General features: G+C 43.9%; 1 protein-coding gene across 1 annotated transcript; it reads left to right on the top strand.

Annotated features, from left to right (window-relative positions):
* Positions 1-2,912: 2,912 nt before the first annotated feature.
* Positions 2,913-15,500, top strand: rflna (refilin A). The gene is made up of 4 exons (XM_060843894.1): positions 2,913-2,997; positions 3,474-3,781; positions 11,601-11,710; positions 14,155-15,500. The coding sequence occupies exons 2-4, from the start codon at positions 3,569-3,571 to the stop codon at positions 14,486-14,488; spliced, it is 657 nt and encodes a 218-aa protein (XP_060699877.1). The 5' UTR covers positions 2,913-2,997; positions 3,474-3,568; the 3' UTR covers positions 14,489-15,500.
* Positions 15,501-17,388: the final 1,888 nt, after the last annotated feature.

The raw sequence follows: 17,388 nt of genomic DNA, 5'->3' as shown, positions 1-17,388 counted from the left end.
AAACCAAGTGGACCTTGTTAACTATGAAGTTCTTTATTGAGTTTGTTAACCTGGGCCAATCAGGACCAGTATAACGAGGAGATTAGGATCTACTCAGTTGAGGACTGACTCCAAGTTTGATAGCCACACCAGCGTACTGTGCACTGGCACAGAATGGGTGACTTGGTGAGGGGAGCGTCTGTGCAGTTATTTCAGTTTCCATTACTTCCACTCATACATTTCTATTCTCACCACGTAACACTTCCCTGGGAACCAGAACTGCACACAGCGCTTGGTCTCTGATCCAATAAAGTTTAATACAGGTCTAGTTCAAGTTTCCTCCTTTTTGATTCTATTCTTTTCAAATGAACATTGTACACTTTTTATTGTAATGACATTGTTAACCGGTGTCACAACTTGTAAGGATCGTGTATTGGTGTTCCTCAGATCTGTGTGTTCATCTTTCACCTTCCAAATAATGAGAAGTCTCTGTATTCTTCCATCGAAAACATATTGTCTCACATTGTACTCAATTTCATTTGAGAATTATTACCCATTCCTAAAATGCATTAATATCCTCTTGTAATTTGTTACATTCCATGTCAATATTAACTATCACATTCAGATTGGTGTCACCTGTAATTTCAGTAATAGTATATTTCACGGTAATGGTCATGTAAACTATAGAGGGATGCTATCCCTGTACGGAGCTTTCCGCAACCTCACTCACTACCATCAGCCTCTTACTCCACTCCCAGTATTTTGGCTCGATGCTGTGAACAATCCTTCCTGTCCTTTATCCCCTGACACCATACTCCTACATTTAAAAGGCTCAATTACATCGATAAAACAAATATTGTTCACTCTGATGGTTAACTTCTCAAAAATTTCAATAAGCAAGATCAAGCAAACTTTTCCCTCGGAATTTCTTAATTCAAAGCTTTGCCCAGTGATGCCCAGTTTGGGTCTCCCCCAGGGCCACTCAGCTCCTGACCTCATTACAGCCTTGGTTCAAGCAGAGGAGAGGGGAGAGGGACAGCCTTTGCCATTAAGGCTGTATTCGACCAAGTGTGGCACCAAGGGGTCCTAGCACAACTGGAATCTGTGGGTATCTTTGGTGATTGGAGTCATATCTGACACATAGGAAGATGGCTGTGGTTGTTGGAGGTCAGCCTTCTCAGCTCAGGACACCTCTGCAGGAGTTCCTCAGGGTAGTGTCCTCAGGCCAACTAGCTGCTTCGTCAATGACCTTCCCTCCATCAGGTTGGAAGTGGAGATATTCACTAATGATTGCACAATGTTCAGCACCATTTGTGATTCCCAAACCCTGAGGAAGTTCATGTTCAAATGCAACAGGATCTGATCAATATCTAGGCTTGGGCTGACAAGTATAAAGTCACATCCATGCCAACAAATGCCAATTAATGACCAGCTCCAATAAGAGATAATTTAACCACCGCCCCTTGACACCCATCACTGAATCTTCCAGTATCAACATCCTTGGAGTTACCATTGACTAGAAACTCAACTGGATTCATTACATAAAAGCAATGGCTAGAGGAGCAGGTCAGAGGCTGGGAAAACTGCGTTGAGTGACTCACCTCCTGACTTCCTAAAGCCTGCCTACCATCTAAAAGGCACAAGTCAGGAATATGATGGAATACTCCCCATTAGCCTGGACAGGTGCAGCTCCAATAACAGTCAAGAAGCTTGACACCATCCAGGACAAAGCAGCTCGATTGGGACCACACCCATTAGCATCCACTCCCTCCACCACTGATAACCAGTATCAGCAGTGTGAAGATGCACCACAGAAATTCACCAAGACTTCTTAGACAGCACCTTTCAAACCCATGACCACTTCCATCTAGAAGGATAAGGGCAGCAGATACATGGGAACACCACCATCTTTAAGTTCTCCTCCAAGCCACTCACCATCTCGACAAGGGTGTCACTAGGTCAAAATCCTGGAATTCCCTCCCTAAGGACATTGTAAGACCACAAGACCATAACAATAGAAATTAGCCATTCAGCCCATCAAGCTGTTCCCCCATTTCAATCATGGCTGATAAGTTTCTCAACCTCATTCTTCCACTTTCTCCCTGTAACCCTTGATCCCCTTGATACTCAAGAACATATCTATCTCCGTCTTAATTATACTCAATGACCTGGCCTCCACAGCCTTCTGTGGCAATGAATTCCATAGATTTCCCACTCTCTGGCTAAAGAGGTTTCTCCTTATCTCTGTTCAAAAAGATTGTCCCTTTAAGGCTGTGCCCTCAGGTCCTAGTCTCTCAACTTCCCAACATCTACTCTGTCCAGGTCAATCAGTATTCTGTATGTTTCAATTAGATTCCCCCTCATCCTTCTAAAATCCATCAAGTATAGACCCAGAATCCTCAAATGCTCCTCATATGTTAAGCTTGTATGTCTACCTACAACACATGGACCACATGCTGGGAGAGAGAGAGAAGGAGCACTTACACTAACACAGTGCACTAGTCTGAGCATGCTCTGAGACGGAGACTCCCCCTTGCTGCTGTCCGTGTCCTGAAATCAGGAAGATCCCAATCTGGGAGTTTGGGATTGATGCCTGAGTTCAGATTTTCTATTCTGAAACTGGACTCTGCTTCCTGTCTGCCTAGTGTTCAAATCTCCGAATAAGAAATCAACAAACAGTCTGGAAGTGAAGATAACCCAGTGACTGTTCAATAAAAGAGCTTTCCAGGCAATAGTGCACTGAGTGAATCGTGATTCTGATGGATGGGTGGCGGGGAGCACTCTGGCCTTTTTAATTGCATCTTGTTCATGATAGATATTGAAATGGTTAATCAGTTCCGGCTGGGTTTGAGAAATTCCACAGTCCTGGTTGGTTGGCTCGATGCCAAGCTGAGGGGAGCCTTTCTTTAATCGGTGGCGTATGCTTGGGCACGCACACTCTTACTTACAACCCCAAACTGCAATTCATGTTCCAAAGCTCAAAGAAAGATACCAAACCACTGAGTGCCATCTCCCTTTGTGAGTACTTTGTACCTTTGTTTGTTGTGAGTGAGTGTTGTTAGAGTCTGAAATGTGTGTCTGTGAGTTTGAGAATATTGTGTCTGTGTGCTTGACATTTTGTGTGTCAGTGTCTGTGTGTGTTTCTGTCATTTTCTCACTCTCCAGTTGCTCTGTCTCTGTGTGTTACATTGTCTTTCTCTCAGTATTGCATCTCTGTTTCTCTCACAATCCTTCTGTCTCATTTCTGTATTTTTATTTCTCTCTTTTTCTCTGTTTCTACCTGTGTCTGTGTGTGTCTCTTCCTCTGTCTCTATATGTTTCTGTCCATTTTTAGTGTCTCTCAGTCTGTCTCCCTCTGCCTTTGTGTGTGTCTGTCTCTCTTTCACTCTGTCAGTTTCTCTCTCTCTCTCTCTCTCTCTATAGAGTCCAGAGACCTACTCTGCTGATTGACTCATGGTCCTGAAGTCCTTTCTCACTCTGCTTTCATTTTGCAGGTTCCTTTCTGGCTGAGATTCGGAGAAATTCCGGATCTACTTGGATCTCTGGCTCATGATTAACTGTTGAGATTAATTTTGCTGGACACCCCGCAATGGTGGGTCACTTAAACTTGCAAGACATGAATGAGAACTTTGAGATGAAATGTAAGAACCAGGAGCGTTTTCTGGACAGTCCTGACTCTGGGCTCCCTCCCAGCCCCAGCCCTTTCTTTGCACTTTCTCCACGGATTCCTGAGGACAAAGGAAACCCAACAGCCTGGAGAAACAGCCCAGCACCAGCCACAAGGAGCCAGGAGGGAAAACTGGTAGGAACAAGGTTTAACTGTAAGGTGATGGGGGGAAGAAAATAGAGGGAATGGAGAGGTTTCTCAATTCTGGCTTTTTGAGGTTTGTTCAAGGTGTTTGCAGCGTAACAGATATTCCTCTCATTCCAATCTCAACATCCCAACTTTCATCACTCCACCATTAGTATCCTTACCTCCAGCTGCCTGGGCCCTTAGCCCCTCAGAATTCACTCCAAAGCTCCTTGACCTCAATGTCCTCCTTTCAGGTTCTCCTTGAGACACCTGGCCACCCAGCTGCATCTTTCAGTCCCTGCCTGGGGATGGTGTGAAGTGTCCTGGGCAATTTTACTGTGTTAAATGTGCTATTTAAAAGTAGGTAGTCATTGTTGAAGTGTTTGGTGCTTAATGTGTTGTTGTATTTAATGATGCTTATGAAGCTATGCATAATATTTCCTAAATTATTAACAACACGGAGAAGGACAGTTGGGACACATCACAAATTAAAGTTGATGCATTTTGTTTGGAAGAATTAAAAAAGACAAAATAAAGTAACCGGAGCAGGTTTGTGGGGGGTGGGAGTGCGATGGTGTGGAGGGGGGATTGCATTGTCAACAAATAATTCACAGAGTCCCGGGTTGGTCATTTCAAAAAATAGTTAGATTTTATTAGAGGAATGGAGCAAGAAACAAGGGGCAAATTAAACATTTGCAAATTTCAGGTGGAGCTCTGAGTTGGCTGTTCCGTTGGGTTGGAGACTTTGGAGAGGGTCAGGAATGAGACTTCCCAGTATGGGAACAGGAATGAGGGAGTTGAATGTGGGGAGACGGGAAATGTTAGGATTGTGGACTTTAGGGCGCAGAAGAGATTGGGCAAATTCAATCAAGATTTTTCACATCTGGAAGGATTTGATGGAGTAAATCAGGAGGATTAATTTACAGCAGTAACAGAGTGTCAGAGACCACAGGGACACAGAGGGTTAAACTAAGGACACAGAGTTGCTCCTTTTACAAAGTGAGCTGTGAGCTGGAATGTGGTGCCTGAAATAAACAGATTCAAAAAAATGTCCAGAGTCTGGGACAGAGGTTTGAGGTGTGTGTATGTAACTCACACTCACACAATCATTTCACACAGATTTATTGGGTATTAAACATGGGAGCTGTCTAATTAGCAATTAGTATGACAATGAAATCCTTCACTGTGTTAACGTTCCCAATGGCTATGAAAGAGAGAAAATCACTGTCTCATCCACCCTGTTAGTGACTATGTGTCAGTGCTGCTAGTCTAAGGATGTGTTTGATTAAACACTAATAATACCCTCTGTGTTATACACCTCCCAAATACTCCGTGCCAACAAATCCATGCTGGAATTTCTTAGTTAGAGTCCCATCTGTAAATACTCATTCAGTGCAAGTCCCCATCTCTTTTCCCACCTCCATGGGGATCTCTGAGCCTTACTGAGAGTAACAGTGTGTTAGATACCAATGAAGCTGTGACCCAAATCATTTTCAAGACAGAACAGGAACTGCATCTCAAGTCAAAACTCCTGCAAGTGGAAAAGAACCGCAGAAGGTAACAAGTCATCAGAACGAGTCACACCAGGATAGAGCTAGTTAAACACCAGGATAGAGCTAGTTAAACACCAGGATAGAGCTAGTTAAACACCAAATAAAGTCAGTTAAGCTCCAGGATAAAGCATGGACAGATATCGGTTCTGATTCTGAGACCGTCTCCTTATATTTCATTCACTCATTTGGGTTGAACCAGTTGTGCTGTTGCTTCCCAGGGTTTCTGCAGACACTGCTGATTGACTGACAGTTAGTGGGGGGTGGTATTAACTGAGAGAAGCCCAGTCTCAGTGTAATCTGCTGGTGGTATTTACACTCAGGGTCAGCACTGACTGGTGCCTCCAGTGACATTTGGGCATGTTGATTATTCTTCTCACAACCAGAAAGGTGTTTGCTTTGAGAACTGACGAGGGATCGTTCAAATGTGGGAGAGGTGAGGAAGTGGGATCAGATTGCATGGGATCCTCAATGTTGAGGGGATTTAATGGAGACTGTGGGAGGGCATGCCAGGAACAGCAGCAGGTACACCTGAAACTGAGTGGTCAACCTGGTGAAACTGCCAAACAGGACCACGAGCACGTCAGACCGCGCAAGCAGCAAGCAATAGACGGATCTGCTCTCAGCTCTGCAGTCCTGACTAGTGGTGGGCAATTAAACAACTCACTGGAGGAAGAAGCACCACAGATATCCCCCTCCTCATTGATGGAGAAGCCCAGTACACCAGCGCATTCATGGCAATCTTCAGCCAGAAGTACCGAGTGGGTGGTCCATCTCAGCCTCCTCCAGTGTTCCCCAGCATCACAGACACCAGTCTCCAGCCAATTCGATTCATTCTGTCTGACATCAAGAAATAGTTGGAGACACTAGATACTGTAAAGGCTACGGGACCTGGCAACATTCCAGTAATTGTACTGAAGATTTGTGCTCCAGAACTTGCTGCTCCCCCAGCCAAGCTGCTCCAGTCCAGTTACAACACTGGCATTTAGCCGACAATGTGGAAAATTACCCAGGTATGTCCTGTACCTAAAACGCAGAACAAATCCAATCCAGCCAATTACCGTCCCATCAGTCCACTCTCGATCATGAGTAAAGTGATGGAAGATGCCATCCACAGTGCTCTCAAGCAGCAATAACCTGCTCAGTGACGCCCAATTTGGGTTCTGCCGAGGCATTCAGCTCCTGACCTCACTCCAGCCTCGGTCAAACCTGGACAAGAGAGCGGAATTCCAGAGGGGAGGGGAGAGGGACAGTCATTGACATCAAGGCTGCATTTGACCGAGTGTGGCATCAAAGAGCCCTGGCAAAACTGGAATCAATGGGTATTAGGGGGCAAAGCCTCACAGGTTAACATCATACCTGGCACACAGGAAGATGGTTGCGGTTGTTGGAGGTCAGTCATCTCAGCTCCAGGACATCTCTGCAGGAGTTCCTCAGGGGAGTGTCCACGCCCCAACCATCTTCAGCTGCTTCATCAATGACCTACCCTCCATTATAAAGTTCGCTGATGTTTGCACAATGTTCAGCATCATTCGTGAGTCCTCAGATACTGAAGCAGTTCATGTTAAAATGCAATTAGATCTGCACAATATCCAGCCTTATGCTGACAAGCAGCAAGTAACATTCACACCATACATCAACAAGCTATGACCATCATCAATAAGAGACAATCTAATCACAGGCCCTTGACATTCAAGGATGTTGCCATCACTGAATCCCCCACTATCAACATCCTGGGGGTTACCATTGACGAGAAACTCAACTGGACATGGCACATAAATACTGTGACTACAAGAACAGGTCTGGGAATACTAGGGGAGGTAATGGTCTAGTGATATTGTCGCTGGACACATAATCCAGAGACCCAGGTAATGTTGTGGTAATGTGGGAGAGGTGATTTTGAATCCTGGGTTTGAATCTTGCCACAGCAGGTGGTGGAATGTGAATTCAATAAAAAATCTAGAATTAAGAATCTAATGATGATTGTGAATCCATTGTCAATTGTTGGGAAAAGCCATTTAGTTCATTAATATCCTTTGGGGAAGGAAATTACCATGCCTTACCTGGTCTGATTTGGAGTGTTGGACTGGGGTGTACAAAGTTAAAAATCACACAACACCAGGTTATAGTCTCAACAGGTTTCATTGGAAGCACACTTGCTTTCGCAGCGACGCTCCTTCATTAGGTGATAGTCTACCACCTGATGAAGGAGCAGCGCTCTGAAAGTTATTGCTTCCAATTAAACCTGTTGAGACTATAACCTGGTGTTGTGTGATTTTTAACTTTACCAGGACTGGTTTATGTGACTCCAGACCGACAGCAATGCCATTGACTCTCAATTAGCAATGAATAATAAATGCTGGTCTAGCCAGTGACAACTATATCCCGTGAATGAAGTTTTTGAAAAAACTGTCGCAAGGAACTCATCTCCTGACTCGACTATCTACAAGGCACAAGTCAGGAGTGTGAGTGAATACTCCCCACTTGCCTGGAAGGGGGCAGCTCCAACAACACTCAAGAAACTACACACCATCCAGGACAAAGCAGCCCCCACTTGATTGGCACCACCTCCACAAACACCCACTCCCTCCACCACAGACACTCAGGAGCAGCAGTGTGTACCTTCTGGGATGAGTCATATCTGATACTGTCATAGAATCTGGACAAGTCAGAGGTGATGTTAGTGACAGGGTTTAAATTGTTGATAATGATGCTCCTGGAGACAGGATGGTCAACTTGGTGCATTAGTATTAAACTCAGGATCTCACTTCACTCAGGATCATAGTCAGAGAGATCCAGTTAGATCCGGAGAAATCTCTTCACTCTGTATAACCTCTGACCTGTACATTCAATGTCGGAAACTGTATCAAAGCGTCTCTCAGATTGGTTTGGAAACAGCTTGCTGTTCATCATGAGCTGGATTTCCTGAGCAATGTGATGTCATTTTACAGTTAGATTGAACTCTTAACAATCTTGAGAACCGCCAACAAAGCAGTAAGGTGGGGTGATAGGCAGACGGATTGTCTGTGTTTAAATAGCATCAGCTCTCACTGAGAAAACATGACCAGGTAAACGAGTGTGGACAGGGTGAGGGTGGGTGTAATTGAAGGTGGGGTGGGGGGTGGGGAGGGAAAGTATGTGTGGATCTGGGCTGGAGAGAGAAGGATGGAAACAAGAATTGGAGCTGGAGGGTTTGAAGACTTGCCTGACAATCCTATATTGAGGAACAATCGTGATCTTCCCAACCCACGAGGAATACTGAAGGAAAATAATTCTGAAGCCAGCAGCTGCCACCTCTCTCTCTTTCTCATGTGGCAGGGATTTCCAAACCTCAGAAGCCACACAGCCACCAGAAACTTCCGACCAAGGTAATTCCTAATAACTCTGCCAGAGGCCCATTCCAGTACAGTCCTGCTGAATCTGCATAATCCCAATATTTCCCAATGGACAAAGAATAAGATGGGTGTGTGTTTGATGGTCACATGCCTTAAATTTAACTCATTAAACCCTTCCCCCACACCCTGTGATGTGGATATTAACATTGAAACCAGACACGCCCCATTCCACATTAATGTTGGTTACAATCTCTCCTTATTCCACTCCCATTTGATGCTTGATGTCAATTTATGTTGTTTCTATTGTTGGGGATTATGGGTAATTCTGAGGTTCCTGTGGCAACTGTTAAATACCAGGATTTAGTAAAGGGACATTTAATCTGAGGATACTTTCCCACATCAGATGAGGGAGGGCAGAAAATCTGATCCTTTTAGAGGAACCCGTGCAGTTTGTTGGAATTACAAAGGACGATATGATGTCAGTGTGTGTCTGTGAGGCCAGCATTGATACCAACATGAGGTTGTACCACAGGCACAGCTCCCAGAACGGTGACCACGTCTGTTCCAAATTCCTCCATGTGCCTGTTTTTGGTGATGCTGTTTCTGCAGTACACAAGAACAGCAATGTCCCACACTGTCCCTCCAGCCAGTTTTACTCCATGTGTGAATTATGGTGACCTAGCTACAAGACTGCATTAGGCTGGGATTATTACTTTCAGCAGTAATACAGCCAACCAGTGTTGGGTGCTCACTATTTAGCAGGAGCTCTTAGACAGCAATGGCTTTGGGTTCATGTCCCACTCCGCAATGTTGTGTTCCAGCTGTCTCCTACTGTTTATTGCAGACAGTAATGACTCCATCTCCATTTGGTGTTTTGATGGAGCTGTTTTCTTTGTTAATGGCCTTGTCTTTTTAATCTTGTTATGCAATGGGTAATGTCTCTTCTACTGATCAAGTCCCACTCGATGGAGAAAGAAGGTGTTTTCATAACCTGGCCAGACAGGTTGTGTGTAAACTTGAAAATATTTCCAACACAGGTCAATGGCAGGTGGTAAGAGCAGGAGAGATTCCTGATCAACCTGAAATGGAAAGGAAAATGGGATCTTCTCCCATTACTGTTCAGAGTTCTGGACTACAGATACATAACAGGGCATGTTAACCAGCAACTCTGAATCTTCAGGGGGCAGTCAGATTGGCTTGATGGGTAGTATGGATCAGACTGATTGCCCTTCTATCTGGAATGGAATTGGTATCTGTTTCCTCGCCGACCCTGGGGTGAGGTCGCAGCAATGTTGGCTGGACTGGCTGAGAACTGAAGATGATTATTGATCACTCTTTGCTATAATTTGCACCTTATTAACTAGATCATGTAGTATAAACTTAAATGTAATGAAAAGATTGTATCCTCTTTAATATCTGCTGTTTTTGATTGTGGAACAAAATTTGAAAAGGGTTGTTTTCAAAACTATTGAAAGGATTGCTACATTTTTAAAGAACAAGTTAGCTGACCCTCATTATAAGTGCTGTTTACACTGCTGCTTGTTCAAGCAGTGGGGTAAAGACTAGAGATGGGCTACAGTCAGGAAGCATGTACAAAGGGAGATTCAGCCAGCAACAAGTAGCTGATCGGTCTGTAAAAAAGTAATCAGTAGTTGATGTCAAAGGGCCTCTGCCTGCCAACAGCAATGTGATAGGCTCCCATGTAAATGAACACCTTGTGGGTGTGAATATTTGGTCAGAAGCCATAGGACCTCTGCAAACAAAGCTGTTGCCCTTTTCTCTGCAGCAACAAACACCTACAAGCCTAATGACAGCCAATATATTTCATCCCAACAGTTGTGTGAGCTATCAGAGACTGTGTAAACTGAGTATCAATTACTCTGTGCCTTCCTCAAGCAGGTCCTGACAAGCCAAAAGGATAATCTCAGAAAACCCTGGGGCAGCGGCCATTCTCAGTCTTTCCCTCTGCCCATAACATCCATTAATTTTGTATCTGTGTACATATGCAGAGAGAGTTTATAAACAGGGGTTAGAGTTTTAACTTGTAGAGTTCTTTGCTGACAATTCATAATTATTTATCGATAGCTAGAATCTATTTGTTTGTAAGAAATAGTATTTCTTGCTAAGAATAGAAACATAGTCTGTGCTTTCTGTCGACCTGGGTCTAAAAGAGGGTGAAAATCAGGGAAATCGGTATGAAAACGTTATGCTGGTGGAATGAATGGGATTAATAAAGAAGCCTTGTCTTGATTTACATTTCTAACTGCAAAATGTTCGTGGATCTCTTTCTGAGAGAAATGTTCCCTATGCTATTAAATCTTTCTCACATCGTGATAACCTTTTGGTTCTGGTATGGTTTGCTGGATGCTTCTTCTGCACCTTCTCCAGTATCTCTGTATCCTTTCTGTAAGTTAGTGAGCAGTCTCTGCATGTTGCCCTGATAAAAGTTGGTTCTAATTTATTGAATGTTTAATGTTATCCCTATGGAATGTTGATTAATGTTATTTAATGTTATCCCTATGGAAATTTTGCCTCCCACTTGTTTTATTATTTTTATGACTTTGTTCAATGGCGTCACCATTTACAGCAATTTGACAGAAACCTCTGATTCTCTGAATATTTTGATGCGTATTTTCCCTTTGAAACCAAGTACCTAATTTGAGTTGGTTTTTGACTCTGATTCTAATCTCTGGACACGTTTCCCCCCTGGCTGTCTGCTCTATGTCTGTCACTTCCATGATTGTCTACGTCTCACTCAATTTCAGTTCTTTTTTAAGATACATTGACAGGAAGAGTACATCACTGGCTGGGCCCAGCTTTTATTACCCATCCCCAGGGGGCAAGGAGTCAACTACAATGCTGAGAGTTTGGAGTCACATGTGGCCAGACCAGACGAGGAGTCCATCTCGCCATCCGGAGTAACTGACTTCTGTTTGTTTCCAGATTCCGTACATCGCCCTGAACTCACTCCCATTGGACCCAAGACACAGAATGCAGCCTGTGTGCTTCGGTGAGAGAATTGAGGTGAATTGTGAATCAGCACAGGAAATCCGGTAAGGATAGTGAGAATCTGGTGAAGGAGAGTGGGATTAAACTGGGTGGGATATTAAAGGGTGGTAGAAATGGCAGGGAGGAGGTGGGGGGGTTCTTGTCTGGACAAGGTTCAAGGCCCACAGCTGATATCACACACACTGTGCTGGTTCACATACACTCCCCAGTGTCACAGTCAGTGACAGAGTCAGTGACTGGAACTGGGCATTAACTCACTTAGTCACTCACTCACTTCTCAAACTCACACTCACTCACCGACATGAACCCCCTCAACTTCAGCATCATATTCAAAATAAAGGAGAAAGCGAAAAGTCTCAGGGGATTGGAAAAACTGCCAAGTAACACTTACAGAGGAACCTCGATTATCTGTCATTTGATTAACTGAATTTCAGATGATCTGACAAGATTGCAAGGTCACCATATGTGGCTAACTATATTATCCAGCATTCGATTAGCTGAACAAAATACTCCTGGTCCCTGAACTTCGGAGCGATAATCGAGGTTCCTCTGCATTTAAAAAGGGAGGGAGACAAAATAAAAACAGATAATGAGAAGTCAATTAGTTTAATGTATGTCATCCAGAAAATGGTCGTGTCCCTTTGAAATTGCTTAAACAGGGTCATGTGACAAGTTGACTAGAATTCTTTGAGAAGCTAACAAGTGGGATAGATAAAGGGAAAGCTGTGGATTTAATATATTTGGATTTCCATAGTTAAAAATCACACAACACCAGGTTATAGTCCAACAGGTTTAATTGGAAGCACTAGCTTTCGGAGCGATGCTCCTTCATCAGGTGGTAGTGGAGGGCTCAATCCTAACATACAGAATTTATAGCAAAGATTTACAGTGTGTTGTAATTGAAATTATGCATTGAAAAATTGATTGTCTGTTAAGCCTTTCATCTGTTAGAATATAGTGATAGTTTCACTTTTTTCATGTGTAAATCACAAACCTTTTAAAGTTGCATTTAAAGAATGGTGACCCTTACCCAATCGAGTGCCACAGGGATCAGTGCAGGGGCCATGATTGTTTAAAATATATATTTTAATGATTTGAATGAAGCAAGTGAATGTAGTTGCCATATTTGCTGATGATACAAAAATAGCTTAAAAGGCAAATGGTGAGGGTAACAGTCTACAGCGATATAGATGGGATTAACAATGGACAACAGCTTGATAGAATATAATGTAGGTTCTGCATTAACCAGGAAGAATGGAAGAGCTGAGTTATTTAAATGGAGAAAGATAGCAGAAAGTTGCAGCACGGAGGGATTTGGGAATCCTTGTCCATGAATCAGAAAAAGCTAGCATCCAAGTTCAGTGGATAATAGAGAAGGTAAAGGGAATGTTGGATTTTATTTAAAAGGGAATTGACCATAAAAGTAGGAAGGTTTTGTTAAAACTATACATGGCACTGGTCAGACCACAGCTGGAATACTGTGAACAGTTTGGAGGCAGTCCAGAGAGGGTTCACTGGATTGATCCTAGATCTGAGGGGAGTGACCTGTGAGGAGAGGTCGAGTAGATTGGACCTGTTCAGGACAATGAGAGGTAACCTTATTGAAACTTACAAAATTCTTCAGGGACTTGACAGGGGAGATGCAGAAAAGCTGTTTTCCCTTGTGGGAGAGTGATGGACCAGAGAGAGCATCATTTCAGAGTAAAAGGTCATCTATTTAAGACAGAGTTGAGGAGAAATTTCTTCTCTCAGTGAATTTGTGGAATTATGTATCACAGAGGGCTAGCAAGACTGGGTCATTAAGTATCTTCAAGGCTGAGGGACACAGATTGTTAATGAGTAAGAGAATCAAGGGTTATGGGGAAAGAGCGGGAGAGTGATGTTGAGGATTAGCAGACAAGCCATGATCTCTCAGAATGGCAGAGTGGACTCGATGGGCTGAATGGCCTATTTCTGCTCTTATCTCACAAGGATTAGATCCAGGAGGAGTTAATACATGACAGCAGAGTGAGTCAGTATGTGAAAACATCACAATTGCCCCTCACTCTGATTGCTCATCACTGTCAGTTACGTGTTGTTCTCTCCTGCATTTCATGAATTGCCCCTTTGCTGATTGGCCAGTTTTATGGTACTTTATCAAACCCTAACAAGCTTGACCAAAATATCTTGAAAATTTTGAACAAATCACTTTATAACTTGGTTATTAAGCCTAAGGGATAACAACTCTGGTTGTAGCCAGATGCAGCTAGTTATATACCAGCCACAATCGAATCTTGGAGCAGACTCAATGGGCTGAATGGCCTCATTTTGCTCCAATGCCCAAATGGTTTGTTGACGTCTCCTTGTATTTTCCATTATAGTGCAGGGATAGGTTGGGTAGAGAGAGCCTGCCCAGTTCTGATGAGATTAGAGCCCAAGTACTGGGGGTTTGGAGGAAGATGGCAGTCACTGAGCGACACAGTTAACTGTTGGGTTGTTGTGTTTACAGCTGTCACTCTCTTGTGAGGTATGACTCCGAGAAGCATTACCGGGACTGTATCTATTACGAAACAGTTCCAACCATCACTTTCTACACTGAGACCATCATCACTACTCCCAACTGCACTTGGAGGAATTATAAATCACAACTCCGATTCGAGCCTCGTCAGAAACCTCTGCGATTTGAGACCACCACCATCATTTTCCCAAAACGTACAAAGAACATTTTCAGGACCACACTGAACTACAATCCCGGGGGCAGCAGCAGGCGCTTCATGTCCAGTGTTCGGCTACAAACCATCGAGATGGTCAAACCCTGTTTCATTTACATGGAGGACCTGTGACCCACTGGGTCCTGGCACCTTCAGCTGATGGAGCAGGGCATCATGGTCCTTCTCTCAGGCTCTTATTAATCTACAAACCTTGTATAATTGTTACTGAATTTCTAAATCCTGCCTACTCCAAGGATCTTGTTACAATTTAATAAAACAATTCAAAGTTCAGAAATACCACAAAAAGCTCAGTTCTAATTGGGTCAAAATACCACAAGAGCAGTTCTGATTGGTAAGTGCGTGGATCTGATTTGTTTGTAGGTGGATCTGATTGGATCAACAAGATACCACTTCCAATTGTTTGAGCTGACTGTTTCCCAGGGGTCAGTGAGAGAAACCACAAAGAGACTCAAGTTAACCTCGGGGCTAGAGTTGGGGCTGTGTTGGCCGAGGGTTTTGGAATTGTCAGCGACACTGGGAGAACATGCAGGTGATCACCTACCTGAGGACCATTTAACAATGAGCAATGTCTCAGAAACAGTCACAGGGTAACCAGGATGGAGCATTGGTCCCTGTCAGATCAAGCAACTGCTGTTTGTCAGTTGGGTTAAACTGGTCAATGGGTAAAGCTGGCTGTTTGGGTTAATCTGGTATTCCAGCCATTTCTACTTAAATATGCAGGTGTGAGATGGAGGATGTGACAGGTCACTTGGTGTGTGTTCCTCAGAGGGATCAGGTGAAGAAGCACATTTAGTGAGAATGTCACCAATTGCATTAAGATCTTGGTAACTGAGTCACTCCTGAGCCACCCAATGATCTTTAACTTGCCCCCATGACAGATTCTCTTTTCACCAACACACACACAGAACTGATCCTGGTATAGACTCCTATCTGAGTTGGGGTCTGAGGCATTGGGAGTTCAGGGAGTGAGGGCGTTAAAGGGCAGAAAGGGCAGGGGTGGGGGCGACATGGGTGTGCTCAAAATTCTCAGACAATAGGAGCTACTGCCCTCACAGAGACATTACCCCACACTCACCCACTCTTGGCTTCAGTCACAGAACTGGGACACAAGAATTGGGAGGCTGAGTGCTCAAGAAATAGGGGGCTAAGGGCTGGGGGCTAAGGGCTGGGGGCTGGGGGCTGAGGGCTGAGGCAGCATCTTGGTTTGTGGGTGTTGAACTTAGAACTGACAATATGGAAACAGGCCATTTGGCCCAACACTGACTCTGTGAAGAGTATCCCACCCAGACCCTTTCCCCAACCCTATTACTCTCTACATTTACCCCTGACTAATACACCTAACCTACACATCCCTGAACACTATGGGCAATTTAGCATAGCCAATTCACCCTAACCTACACATCTTTTGGACTGTGGGAGGAAACCAGAGCACCCAGAGGAAACCCACACAGACACTGGGAGAACATGCAAACTTCACAGACAGTCGCCAGAGGCTGGAATTGAACCCAGGTCCCTGGCGCTGTGAGATAGCAGTGCTAACCACTGAGCCACTGTGCTGCCCATGGATGTTAGGTGGGAGTTGGGGGAACGATGGGTGTTGACGGGGGTGATGGGTGGGGTGTCACGGGATGAGTGTTTGGAAGCTGTGGATTATGTGTGGATTATGTCAGGTGGAGGGGTCAGGTGATCGAAGGTTAGGGAGTCTAGGGTCAGCTGTCAGGGAGCAGGATGTGAAGTTAGGATGAGAATGTGTTGGACACTCAATAACAGCTGTCCTTGGGAGCAAGGTAACAGAAAGTGAAGGTCCAATTTTCCAAATTATTCAATTAATTCCAAAATGGCAGCAAGATGATCTATCCACTTTGCAGCTCATCACATAGACCTTAGTTTCTCAAAGTTTGAACTATTTTATAATGAAACATTGAAAATAAAATCATTGGTGATAATTAAAGCACAAGCATGAACCAAGTGAACAAAACCTACAGAAGGAGTTTCAATATTTGGAGTCGAGGTTGGAATTATTTCAGGAACAGGAACTGGGTTTCTTACTGGTCACGTTGACAATTACCGTCTTTACTTTGTCTCGTCACTAAATCAATGGCAGCAATGATTTCATTGATGTTAGAGGGAGGTTTTCCTCAGAATGGGTTTTAAATTTTCTGTTAATCTCATCATTATATGTCTGTTTTATAAAATCAATCTGACAATAAAGATACAGTCACTGGTGTTTGTTGGTTCAGGTTGTAAATTTGCTCTCTGAGCTGGTAGGTTTGTTCTCAGATGTTTCGTCACTATGCTGGGTAACATCATCAGTGAGCCTCTGGTGAAACGCTGGTGTTCTGTCCCGCTTTCTATTTGTGTGTCTTGGTCTGTTACGGTGGGTGATATCATTTCCAGTTCTTTTTCTCAGAGGTTGCTAAATGGGCTCCACATCAATGTGCTTATTGATGGAGTTCCTGTTTGAATGCCAGGCCTCCAGGAATTCCCATGCATGTCTCTGTTTATTCTGTCCCAGGATGGATGTGTTGTCCCAGTCAAAGTGTTGTCCTTCTTCAACTAGTGATAGTGGGTCATGTCTTTTGGTGCTCATGTATGCTGGTGGCTAGTTTTCTGCCTGTCTGTTCGATGTAGTGTTTGTTGGTGTCCCTGCATGGTGTTTTGTAAATGACATTCATTTTGCTGGTTGTTTGTATAGGATCCTTTAGGTTTATCAGCTGCTGTTTAAGCAAGTTGGTAGGTTTGTGGGCTACCATGGTGCTCAGGGTTCTGAGTAGTCTGGTAGTCATTTCAGAGATGTCTCTGATGCAAGGTAATGTGGCTAGAATTTCTGGGAGCATTGTATCTGCTTGTTTGGGTTTGTTGTTGAGAAATTGGTAGACAGTGTTTATTGGGTACCTGTTCTTCCTGAATACATTGTAAAGGTGATTTTCTTCGGCTATTTGTAGCTCCTCTGTGCTGCAGGGTGTGGTGGCTCGTTGAAATAATGTTCTGATGCAGCTTCGTTTGTGGAT

The sequence above is a fragment of the Hemiscyllium ocellatum genome, chromosome 24, assembly GCF_020745735.1.
Source record: "Hemiscyllium ocellatum isolate sHemOce1 chromosome 24, sHemOce1.pat.X.cur, whole genome shotgun sequence".
In the NCBI taxonomy this organism is placed as follows: domain Eukaryota; kingdom Metazoa; phylum Chordata; class Chondrichthyes; order Orectolobiformes; family Hemiscylliidae; genus Hemiscyllium; species Hemiscyllium ocellatum.
Note: the sequence above shows the minus strand (reverse complement) of the source record. Positions and strands in the feature narration are given on the sequence as shown.

Coding starts and splice junctions, on each gene's coding strand:
- rflna (XM_060843894.1), top strand. CDS start 3,569: ATGGTGGGTCACTTAAACTTGCAAGACATGAATGAGAACTTTGAGATG. Junction 3,782..11,600: donor GGAGCCAGGAGGGAAAACTG/GTAGGAACAAGG, acceptor GTTTGTTTCCAG/ATTCCGTACATCGCCCTGAA. Junction 11,711..14,154: donor GAATCAGCACAGGAAATCCG/GTAAGGATAGTG, acceptor TTGTGTTTACAG/CTGTCACTCTCTTGTGAGGT.